Source organism: Brassica oleracea, chromosome C9 (genome assembly GCF_000695525.1).
Source record: "Brassica oleracea var. oleracea cultivar TO1000 chromosome C9, BOL, whole genome shotgun sequence".
Classification (NCBI taxonomy): domain Eukaryota; kingdom Viridiplantae; phylum Streptophyta; class Magnoliopsida; order Brassicales; family Brassicaceae; genus Brassica; species Brassica oleracea.
Window position 1 is genome coordinate 28,732,973 of NC_027756.1, and position 12,462 is coordinate 28,745,434.

The 12,462-nt window shown below is 36.0% G+C and overlaps 1 protein-coding gene and 1 pseudogene across 1 annotated transcript; both read right to left on the reverse strand.

Annotated features, from left to right (window-relative positions):
• Positions 1–975: 975 nt before the first annotated feature.
• LOC106314733 (putative F-box/kelch-repeat protein At4g11750) lies at positions 976–1,885 on the reverse strand. The gene is made up of 2 exons (XM_013752565.1): positions 1,136–1,885; positions 976–1,104 (listed from the first exon to the last, which is right to left on the reverse strand). The coding sequence occupies exons 1-2, from the start codon at positions 1,883–1,885 to the stop codon at positions 976–978; spliced, it is 879 nt and encodes a 292-aa protein (XP_013608019.1).
• An 8,537-nt stretch (positions 1,886–10,422) lies between these two features.
• LOC106314735 overlaps positions 10,423–12,462 on the reverse strand; it is a 4,775-nt pseudogene continuing 2,735 nt past the window's right edge.

Below are 12,462 nucleotides of genomic sequence, written 5' to 3' on the forward strand. Positions count from 1 at the left end.
ACACATTTAATATTTGATGTATTCACCAATCACGTAGATATTAGAACCAAGTGAAATATGAGACCACACAAACGAGGGAGAAAAATTTTGTGTTCGGAATGAGACCATAAGATTGCCACTAGACTTCTTCTCAACGATTTTATATGGTCTAAAACAGGGAGTGAACCATCTTAAGTTACGCTTAGGTAAAAGAAGTTAGTAAAATCGACACAACATATGAAAAATGCAGTTTATGATATTGTTGATACAAACCAAGTTATGACATATATTTTTTTAATCAAAAACAAACACTAAAAACAGTTTTCGTTTCAAAACCTTAAACAATTTTTCAGAAACTTTAATTTTGAAAAACTCCTCTCTGCTGAGGCTACCATCACAAGTGTAGTTAAAAAAATCTAATAAGCAAGAAACATTTTGATAACAATCCACACTTTCAACAAATTCAAGAACTTCACTATGTTATATATATACATCAGTGAAACTCGTTTGCATCATTCTCAATTCAGAATAAAAATCATTCAAATTAAATTCAGAAGAATCACCAAGAGAAAAAGTATGGTAAAATTTAGTGCAATGAGTTTGAAGTTCACTTTTATGTAATTCTTTTAATTTTAAAGAATCAAATAAAAATTCAAAAATACTTTTAAAATTTATCATTTAACCAAATCTATTCTTTACCGAACTTATTGCCATGTCTACCACAACTAAAGAAAAGTTAACTCTAAAAGAATCAACTATTTTACTGAATTTTATAGCATGAACCAACGTAGCTTATGTTCAGATTGAAATATAAAAGTGAAACTTACGCACATATAAAGATAGAAACAAGCTAGAACAGAGTAAGAAGCATCAGACAGAGAAAAAAAGGAACGCCATATGTATTCATATGCATTATATTTTTAAGCAGTATAAAAAAAAATCCATCATCTTCTTCAAAAACCAAATGAAACAAGCGACTAATATGATTTTTATTCATCAGACCGTAACAGCAAAAAACTCCAATAAACAACATGACTTGGGGACGGTAAGCACAACTTCACACCACTCAATCTTCCCATAAATCTCTTGTCCGCTGCGCCTTTCAACCGCAATCACAGCACACCACTCAAACTTCACACCACTCAATCTTCCCATAAATCATCTTCTCCCTAGAAGAAACACCACCACTCTTCTCCCACGAAACCGCAATCTTTCCACCATAGTTTACCAACCTGAGACGACTAAAACTCTTTGGTAGTTTAGGAAGTTTATCCAAACCCTTCAAATCTCTCCACAATCTCCCCTCGGAGTCGTACCATTTAAGCACTCTGGAGAGTTTAGAACTGTAGATTACGTTGTTTATCACACAAGAAAGTCTAAAGCTAGCCCAAACCAAACCAGTCTCGTACTCTACGACATCCCATTTATTTTCCTTGGGCTTGTAAACCATACACTTATCCCCATACAGGTAAAACCCCCCGTCTATTGCGAAGCTGATTAAACTAGACCTCGTGCCTAGTATCTCTGCTATAGGGCTTCTCACATACTCCCATAATTGAGTTTTTGGATCGAAAATCTCAATCGAATTCGAGGGAAAACCGTTCCTTTGTGGCAGTACATACAGTTTCCCATCCAGAACACGAATGAGTGGGCTGCTTCTGATCATCCACATGATTGGAGCTTCGTGCCAGGTGTGAGACCGACAGTCCAAGTAAAATACCCTATCAGTCGAGAATTCACCATGTACGTATTCGACAATGGTGTAGATATTAGAGCCAATTGCACCATATGGCCAATACACAGCAGAGAAATTACTAGTTGGGACTGGGACCAAAAGATTGTTGCTCAACCTCTTCGTCAGGATTCTACGTAGTCCAAAGCATGGACTAAATTTAATTGTTTTCATTAAATATGTTTTCTTTCCTTAAAAAAATATAAGTTTCATTTTTTTATTATGTGAATATTTCCTTTTATTATATATGTTATTTGACAAATATATAAAAGGAAACTAAATTTAATTGGTATAAATAATTAAATATTTTTTAATAATGGCAATTGGATATAATACTTTAGTTCATTATGGGTGCCTCTGTAATTAACTAACATAAGAAGTAACATGAGCAGCGGGACACTTAGAAAACTGTTTTCTGGAATAATATTATGGAAATAGGAAATCTTTAAGGGACGGATCAAGGAGATAATAAAGTTTAGATATTAAATTGATCTGCAAAATCTTTGGATCATATTTAAGTTTATCAAGATAATGTATATTTTTATTTACTTTTTATTTTGATATAGATATATTTTTCTAAATTTTGTAAATTTTAATTTATTGGATGTGTGTTGTGTGTTGTGTGGAGGTGTTAACATAGAAAGTGTGGATAAAGATTTTTTTTTGTCTAGAGAAATGTGGATAAAAGAGTTGTGAACATGTGAATTGTGTAGAAGCTCATATTATAAATGTGGATAGGAGAGTTGTGTACATGAAATATATGCAATAAAACTCGGGTTTGAAGTTAGCATTTTGTGGATCAGTGTCATGAATGAATTTTGAGGAGTAGAGTTAAGTGGATCATCCATACTCAATAGTGTGTAATCATCATTGTCCCTATGACCCTAATTTTTAATCAAAATTTAACCATAAAAGAACACATAAAGTTAAAAAAATCAAATCAATTAGAAAATTAACACAGAGAGTAAGAGAGAGTTTTGAATCTGTTGTATTTCTATATGTGCAATCTATAGAAATCAAGAAGTCGTAATCGCAAGTACTTATTTCTTATTATTCAAACCAATAAGCTCAATCACTTTCACACACAATCGTTATTCTTTCATCACATCATTCATCTTTATATATAGGACTAGGTAAACTCCTAAACCTATTAGTAATCACATTTCATATATATCCTAATCTTTATTGGATAAACACAATCCTAATAAGATTAGGATAGCTTGAAACTCAAGCTAACTTCAAGTTTTCAACATTCTCCCCCTTAAGCTTGAAGCCTTCATCTTTCACATTTTGAACTCCGATCAGTCTTCTCATCTCTGCAAATTTAACTCGACCAAGTGACTTAGTTAATATATCAGCCTTTTGCTCATTGCCTGGAACATGCTCGACTTCAACTTGTTCGTTTTCAACACACTCTCGAATGAAGGGAAACCTCCTATGAATGTGCTTGCTTCGGCCATGAAATACGGGATTTTTCGTGAGAGCGATTGCTGATTTGTTATCAACTCTAATCACCACCTTCTTGCACGTTTCACCTACGACCTCTCCTAAGAGCTCTTGGAGCCAAATTGCTTGTTTTGCAGCTTCGGTTGCAGCCATAAACTCTGCTTCACACGAGGATAGCGCCACAATTTCTTGTTTTTGGGAACACCAAGTTATAGGATTTTCTCCAAGATAAAATATGTGTCCGGTTGTGATTTTCCCATCGTCATCATCAACGTTGTGCGAGCTATCACTGAAGCCAGTCAGTTCTTGATTGCTTGATCTCGCAAACCGAAGTCCTAGTGATGTAGTTCCACGCAAGTATCTTAACACTTGTTTCAAAGCTGCTCCATGAGACTCTTTTGGATCTTGCATATATCTACTCAACACTCCGACACTAAAAGAGAGATCAGGTCTGGTGTGTAGCAGATAGCGAAGACATCCTATACTTCTTCTATACTACCTCTCGTCAATGCTTCGCTCTTGAAGTGACTTTGACAATCGCAGGTTCAACTCCATGGGTATATGAGTGAGATTACATCCATGCATACTCGTCTCTTCAAGAATCTTTCGAGCGTACTTGTCTTGTGACAATACAATGCTCCCTTCAAGCTGACAGACCTCAATACCTAGGTAGTATGTCAGTTTACCTAGATCACTCATCTCGAACTTGCTGCTCATCTCCCGCTTAAACTCCATTATCGACTGCAAGTAAGCTCCGGTAACGAGCAGATCATCCACATACACGCATACGACGAGTAGACCATTCTTCTCTTCTCTCCTATATAATGACGGTTCCTTGGAGCATCTGGTGAAGCCAAGACTCTGTAGAATTCGGTTGAGTTTTATATTCCATGCCCTAGGAGCCTGTTTCAAACCATAAAGAGCTTTGTTAAGCTTGTAGACTTTTTCTTCTTTTCCTTTGATCTCGAATCCTTCGGGTTGATTAACATATACTTCTTCTTTCGATTCTCCATGTAGAAACACGGTTTTAACATCTAAATGATGTATTTCCCATCCTCTAGAAGCTGCAAGTGAAATAACCATTCGAATTGTCTCAATGCGTGCGACAGGGGCAAAGACTTCGTCGTAGTCTACTCCGTGTCTTTGAACATATCCTTTAGCGACTAGGCGTGCTTTGTATTTGCTGATGCTTCCATCTGCATTCTTTTTTATCTTGAATACCCACTTCAATCTGATAGGCTTGAAACCTTTCGGTAAATCGACGAGAATCCAAGTGTTGTTTCTTTCAATAGAGGATAGCTCGTCTATACATGCATCGACCCAAACTTGCAGTTTCTTGGCTTCACTATAGTCCCATGGCTCATTATTTATGATCATCAAAAGTTTTTCGCACTCTACCTCCGCAAGCATTATATAATCATCTAGATAAGAAGGCTTAGTGCTAACTCTTGTTGATCTTCATCTTCTTACATTCGGCTCTGTTTGTTCTTCTGCGTCCTCATTATCCTCGTCTTCTATCTCCTCGCCACTGTCCTCAATCTCGTTAATAGGTGCAACGTCGAGTTCTTGAGGAGGTATCAGCTCTACTTCAAATGAACCAGACTCCTCATGATCTTTTGTCTCGGTCGTGCTCCAATTCCACTGTTTCTCCTCTTCAAAATGCACATCACGACTAACAATAATTTTATTACTGTCGGGATCCACCAACCGGTACGCCTTTGTGCCAGGCTCAATACTTAAGTGGATCAACACTCTTGATCGGTCGTCCAGTTTCTTTCTTTCTGCCGCCTCTGTTCTAGCATAACATACGCAACCGAACACTTTCAGATGTTCTACGTTAGGGTGTTTCTCACGCAATGCCTCATACGGTGTTTTCCCTGACAAGGACCTTGTGGAGATTCTGTTGATCAGATAGGTGGCGTGCCTCACTGCTTCTCCCCAAAAAATATTAGGTACCTTCATATGCTTTAGTAAGCTTCTGGTCATCTCGAGTAGAGTGCGATTTCGACGCTCCACAACTCCGTTTTGTTGGGGTGAGTATGGAGCTGTTAAGTGTCTGTTAATCCCGTTCTTGTCGCAGTAATCCCTGAACTCATGAGAAAGAAACTCACCACCCCTGTCAGTTCGAAGTGTTTTCAGTGTTGCTTTCGTTTCCTTTTCCGCAAGTTTCTTGAAGATTTTGATCTTGTCAAACGCCTCGCTTTTTCTTTCCAGTAATATTGTCCACATGTACCTTGAAAAATCATCAATTAAAACGAAAACATAAGGCTTTCCTCCTGGTGTGGGAGGTGTAATAGGCCCGCATAAGTCCCCATGGACAAGCTCAAGTGGTGTTGTTGCTCTATATGACGTTGACTGCGGGAATGGCTTCCTAGTTTACCAAAAAGGCACGATACACATGTCTCTCTTTCGATCGTTATTTTAGGCATGCCAACAACTAGACTTTTGTTCATCATCATCTTCATTGTCTCGTTGTTGAGGTGACCTAGGCGCGCATGCCACTTAGAAGACTCTGAGCATGATGCAATTTGTAGACATTGTACTGTGTCTGCTTGCAAGACGACTTTATATAGTCGGGTCTTTGACCTTGTGGACTTAACCATTAATTGTCCTGCATGATCAAATAGTTTTAGTATGTCATCTTTCATGCTTACTTCGCACCCTGCTTCAGTGGCCTGTCCCAAGCTCACTATGTTGCTTTTCAAACCGGGAATGTAATAGACATTACTTAGGACTTTCTTGTCACCTCCCTTCAAGACGAACTTTATAGATCCCTTTCCTTTTATTTCAATTCGTGAGTCATCTCCGAAACGAACCATTCCTGTTACTCCTTCGTCAAGCTTGTAGAAGAATAAGCGGTTTCCACTCATGTGATTACTTGCGCCGTTCTCAAGATACCATAGATTCTCCATTCCTTGTTCAACCTCAAAGGTGCTTGGCTTTACCTTTTGCTCGTTTAGGTAAACAACTTCGTGCATCATTAATTCATCGGCTTCTTGTGTATCATCATCCTTCTTTTCCACCGTTTCTTATAGTTTAAGCTTTGCATCAGGGCACTCGGAGGCATAATGGCCGAGCTTGTCGCATGAGAAGCAAGTTATGTGACTTTTATCCTTGGTCCCGTACTGTCCTTGTTTATATGCTTCTCTCTGAGCATAGAACCCTCCAGTACGTCCTCGGCCTCTTCCTCCTCTCCAGTTGCCTCTTCCACCACGTCCTCTTCCACGACCGGTTCCATAACCATCTTGCTGTGACTCGTTATTGGCATACATTAGTTTCTCTCGATCATCATTCTGTTCTTCTTCTTCTTCTTCGCTTATTCTCTCTTCATATGCTTTTAACCTTCCAACTATATCTTCGAAACTAGTTTCGTTAAGATCCAGAACTTGTTCAAGAGACGCAACCATGTGAATATATTTTTTCCTTGGCAAACTCTTTAAGAATTTCTTCACAAGTTTTGGTTCTTCTATGATTGTTCCAAGCGAAGCTGACTTTGATGAGATCTCGGTTAACTTGCCGACGAATGTATCAATATTATCTTCGTCTTTCATCTTTAGTTTGTCGAAATCTGCCATTAGTGTTTGTAGTCGAGCTTCTCGAACTCTTTCGGCCCCGATATGCCTGGCTTGAATCGCGTCCCACACGGCTTTGGATGTGTCGAGATTTCCAACTTGTAATGTTAAAGATTCGGGTATGGATTGAAACAACAAGGCAATAGCCAAGTTATTTTTTTCTTCATGCTTGCTCCCTGGATCAATTGTTTCCCAGACTTTGTTTACCTTGAGAGAAATTCTCATCTTCATAGCCCAAACTGTGTAGTTGGTGGAAGTCAGCATTGGAAACTTGATGGACGAGGGTCCAGTTTCTTTAACGTTGCTCTCGGTTTCACTTTTCACGTCTACCATTGTCGTTGTCGTTGTATCTCTCGTCGTCGACTATTTGATTTTGATGTATGGCTCTGATACCAAATATAGAAATCAAGAAGTCGTAATCGCAAGTACTTATTTCTTATTATTCAAATCAATAAGCTCAATCACTTTCACACACAATCGTTATTCTTTCATCACAGCATTCATCTTTATATATAGGACTAGGTAAACTCCTAAACCTATTAGTAATCACCTTTCATATATATCCTAATCTTTATTGGATAAACACAATCCAAATAAGATTAGGATAGCTTGAAACTCAAGCTAACTTCAAGTTTTCAACATAATCAACTCATTAAATAAGTGATTGCACATATAGAAATGCAACAGATTCAAAACTCTCTCTTACTCTTTATGTGTTAATTTTCTAATTGATTTGATTTTTTAACTTTACGGAGTTGATTACACTAAGAGACACTTTTTGACTTTCTATTACACCTATAGACACTTCCTACATGTGACACATTTTGTTGTGGGCCAGCAACAGATTGTGGATAATTTTGCCCTTAATGGAAAGGACAGTTGTGGATGAGTGATTTGTTGACGAGTGATGTGTGGTTGAGTGATTTGTGGACGGGCGATGTGTGGATGAGTGATGAGTAATGTGTGGATATGTGATGTTAATGTGTTTATAGTAGATAAGTGGACAAACTCTCTGTTTTGATCCCATAAAACTATACAACAATACGTGGACATGAACTCATGTTACTAAAATTATACCATAAAACGTGGACACGGACTCTGTTATCTCCAATATAAACACTTGGCTTCTTTATCTCAATTGATAAATTATCTGCATTTAAACTTCAATCAAGATGAGAAACAGATGATATTGTGAGTATGAGCGGAGAAAAAAATCGAAGAAGCGTTTACCTTTTGTCGGAGAGTAATAGATCTTGCATGTCAGAGATTTCTGATATAAGGAATTTGCGCTTTGTCATGATGTGGATTGATGTAATTTTGATTAGAATTGAATTTAGATCCCGAGATGATGAATGAAATCGAATGAATATTGTCCATGTCCACAGCTAGTTTATAATTTTATTAAGATGTTCATGTCCACAACTAATTTATAATTCTGTTATCCACGCTTTCGTGTCTTTGTTTACACATTAATATATATATAATATATATATGAACATGGATCTTAAAAGATAGAGAATTTTATATATAGTTTATTATGACAATTATTTTTGTTTAATATATTTTATAACTTGAGATAAAAGTAAATAAATACATAAAGTTGAATAAGAAAAAGGATAAATTACACTTAGACCTACTTTTCTACTCTCTCTTTGCGTTTACACATACTTTGGACATGTAGTGTACTTTCCAATGGTGTATTGACTAAAAAGTCCTTCTATTTTACCTAACTAAAAATAACCTCATCCGTTACAAATCTTCTCGTCTCCTCAACGTCAATAATATTTTTTTTTGTTTCGTGAAAAAAATCTAAAAACTAAAGAAATAAAAAATGTGTTTATGTCGGTGTTTTAGATTATCAAATTTTTAAAAAAACCTAGAGGTCTCTCTTAACTAAAACAAATAGTCGTTAGATTGTGTATCTACTCCAGTTGATTTCGCTCTCTCCGACGGTATGCACGGTGTCTCTGACGGTTGTTGGATGCGACTTGTACCAGATCTGTCTGCGGCGGAAATGTTGCAGGTTAGAAGACGGCGGTCTTATGGAGTTCCGGCGAGCGGTGTGTAGAGCAATCTCTGGAGAAGTTGCCGTTTAGGGTTTGATGGTGAATGGCAACAATCATTTTCACGAAATCTGTGGAGGAGAAGGAACTTAGCTTTGGATTATCCCCTCTGGAGTAGATCTAAAAGTATGAGCCTAACTAACCACATCGGTATTTGTGGTTGTGAACCACTCACCACTAACCACACAACCAAAATCACTGACCACACATCAATCTGGCAATCCATACAATATGAATATGTTACTAACCACTAACCACATGTAACAAAAAATACAAACACTTGCACCATGGGTACCTTAACTCACAACAACTTAGTTACCAAACTTCTTATCTTTGTTTTTGGTTACTTGATGTTATTTTGTTGTGTAAAATTTTGCAAATTCCATTAATATTTGTTTTTGACCACAGCTGTCGTAAACAACTCTCATGTGTCTTGTGTTAATGTTTTTCACATCCATTATTCTATTGACCACATTTTTTTATCCACAATTGATATATATTTGTACCAAATAAAAAAAAAATTATTTAATATATATTTGATATATATACATATGGATGTCAGAACAAAAAGAAAAAAATATGTTTATTTTATAGATACATTTATATATATATATTTATATATTCAATATGAAATATTGATGTATAAGATATAGGGGTGTAAAAATTTTAATTAAATAAAAATATATTTTTATTACATATAGGAAACTAAAACTAACTAATGATACATAAAGTAACTAGCTTGTTACTTTATACCTAGCTAATAAAACAGAATCACGTTACTGAGAGGGTAATTTAGGCATGTAAAATTCATAAAGCAAGAAAAAAGTATACCTCAAGCGAGAAGTATGTCAGGTCGTCAAAACCCAAGAAAAAGTAACTCCAACCGTAAACTACTCTAAGAAAAATAATAAAATGAAATAAGAAGAGGTGATAGATTTTCTTTACTTTAGGGTCATAAGAGTTTTTTTGACAAAAAAAGTGTGATTCAAGTGATAAGTGTCTTGTAATGTAATTTGAATGTGAGAAAGTGCCTCTAGATGTAAAAAATTCTTATTTAATTAGGTGGTTCTATTTTTCTAGCCAAAAACATTTAAAAACATGTTTGGCATATCCTAGAAAATTCACGTTGAAACAAACGAGGTTATGATTAAAAAGGTAGGTTGGAAATTTCGTCATCAGAAAGTGATTTCCAAGCACAAAGTGGTTTATCTTGTAACTGGAGTAGTAAATTAACTATGAGTGTAATTCTTTCCTTTATAAATCCAAAATTAGGAGTCTCAATCTATGTTTTTTTGACAAAACATGACCTTAGTTCCTTAAAGAAAACTAATGAAAAAATAAGGAACATAGTGCAAAAGCACTGTCAGCACATATGTAAAGTCGGTACTAGTACCTAGCTAAAGTAACAAGTTAAAAGCTAAACAAGTATGAAAAGCAATAAGATGTATACAAAAACGTGAAAAAAAGTTATGGACATGTTTTTGTACATACACTACATTGTATGCAAACTGTGTTTAAAAAAAAAAACAGAGAAATATAAGATAGGGAAACACATCTTAAGCATTAAAAAGATCCATCATCGTATGGAAAACGAAATGACATTAGTGACTAGTGAGTGTGACTAAATTCATCAAATCGTAACAGCAATAGATTCCAATACACAGCATGACTTGGGGACTGTAAGCACAACATCACACCACTCAATCTTCCCATAAATCTCTTGTCCGTTGCGCCTTTCAACCGCAATCACAGCACACCAGATCACCTTTTCCCTAGAGAAAACACCACTACTCCTCACCCACAGAACCGCAATCCGCAATCTTTCGTAGTTAACCAACCTGAGACGATAAAACTCTTTGGTAGTTTAGGAAGTTCTTCCAAACCCTTCAAGTCTCTCCACATTCTCCCATCGGAGTCGTACCATTTAAGCACTCTGGACAGTACGTTGCAGATTACGCAAGTAAATTTAAACTGAGTCCAAAGGAAAAGAGTCCAGTATCCGACATCCCATTTGTTTTCCACGGGCCTGTAAACCATACACTTATCGGCAAGTAGGTAAAGCTTTCCGTCTATTGCTAAGCTGTTTAACGTAAACTTCTGGCCGAGTATTTCTGTTATAGGGCACGGCACAGACTCCCATATTTGGGTTTTGGGGTCGTAAATCTCTATGGAATTCGATGGACGAACGTTCCATTTTCCCACTACATATATTTTCCCATCGATAGCACTCATGTTTGGGCAGTTTCTTCTCGTCCGCATGCTTGGAGCTTCGTGCCAGTTGTAAGACCGACAGTCCAAGAAAAAGACCCTAGCCGACGATAACTTACTGTTCAAGTATCTGCCAATGATGTAGATGTTAGAACCGATTACGGCGTGATTCCACTACAAGAAAACAGCGACATACTGAGGGAAAAATTCGTCGGTATGTCATCGGAATAGCGTTATTCCGACGACATACCGACGAAACAAGTCCTCGGAAATAACTCCTCGAAAATTTATTTTTCCTCGGAAATCCCTCGGAATTTTCCGACGGAATTCCGAGGAAACTCCGAGGACCACCAGTTCGTCGGAAAGCTCCTCGGAATATACCGAGGGAGAACTTCCTCGGGATATTTCGATGGACTTTCCGATGGTCCAATCATCGGAAGTTCCGACGAATTGTTTCTCGGAATTTTCATCGGGAATTTCCGAGGAACGGAGCCGTCGGAAAATTCCGAGGAACGAGTCCCTCGGTATATTCCGAGGAACGAGTCCCTCGGTATATTCCGAGGAACGAGTCCCTCGGTATATTCCAAGGGTTCATTTCCTCGGAATTTAAAAAAAAATTAATTTAAAAAAAAAAAAAAAATTTTGAAATTTAAATTCAAAAATATAAAATTAAAATTAAAATTGAAATCATATTAGTTAATATTCAAAGTTGTACAAATAAAAATAAAACATTTAGAGTTTTAGAAAAAAAAAAAACTACGGGTCTTGCACGTCCGGGAACACCTCGTTCGGGTACATCCTCTGCATCATCTCCATCATTTGCTGGAGTTGAACTCTTGCCGAAAAAGAAACACAATTAGTAGAAAATTTATATTAAAGATTAAAAATATAAGTAAAAAATTAGAATACTTACCGCAAACTGACGAAACCACAGATGCTGCTTGTCGGTAGGGAAGTGAGTGAAAGTCGGATGTCCCTTGTCGAGGGCCGAGTACATCATACGGTTGATCCATGCGCTGACCCCGTTCCCGGATCGGTTGAACCAATAAATATATATATATATATTTTTTTTTAAAAAAAAACTCCAAATAATAGTTTTTAATCACAAAAAAAGTTTAATAGATATTAAAAATGTTAAATAAATATATAAAAATAGTTCTAATAAACAAAAAAACAGTTTTAATAAATTAAAAATAGTTTAATAATTACAAAAAATAGTTTTAATAATATTAAAATTTTTTAATAAATATAGAAATTTATATTATATATATATATATATATATATTTTTCTTAAAAAAAAAAAAAAATTCCCAAATAATAGGTTTTAATCACAAAAAAAGTTTTATAGATATTAAAAATGTTTTGTAAAATCCAAAAAATCAAATTTATATGCAAAAAGCATTTTGTAAAATCCTAAAAATCGAATTTATATACAAAAATCATTTTGTAAAATACAAAAATC

What these genes read in the sequence shown, in the direction of transcription:
- LOC106314733 (XM_013752565.1), bottom strand. Translation starts at nt 1,885, where the DNA reads ATGAAAACAATTAAATTTAGTCCATGCTTTGGACTACGTAGAATCCTG. An exon ending in CTTCTAGGGAGAAGATGATT is followed by an intron (nt 1,105 to 1,135) that starts TATGGGAAGATT and finishes GTGAAGTTTGAG; the next exon opens with TGGTGTGCTGTGATTGCGGT.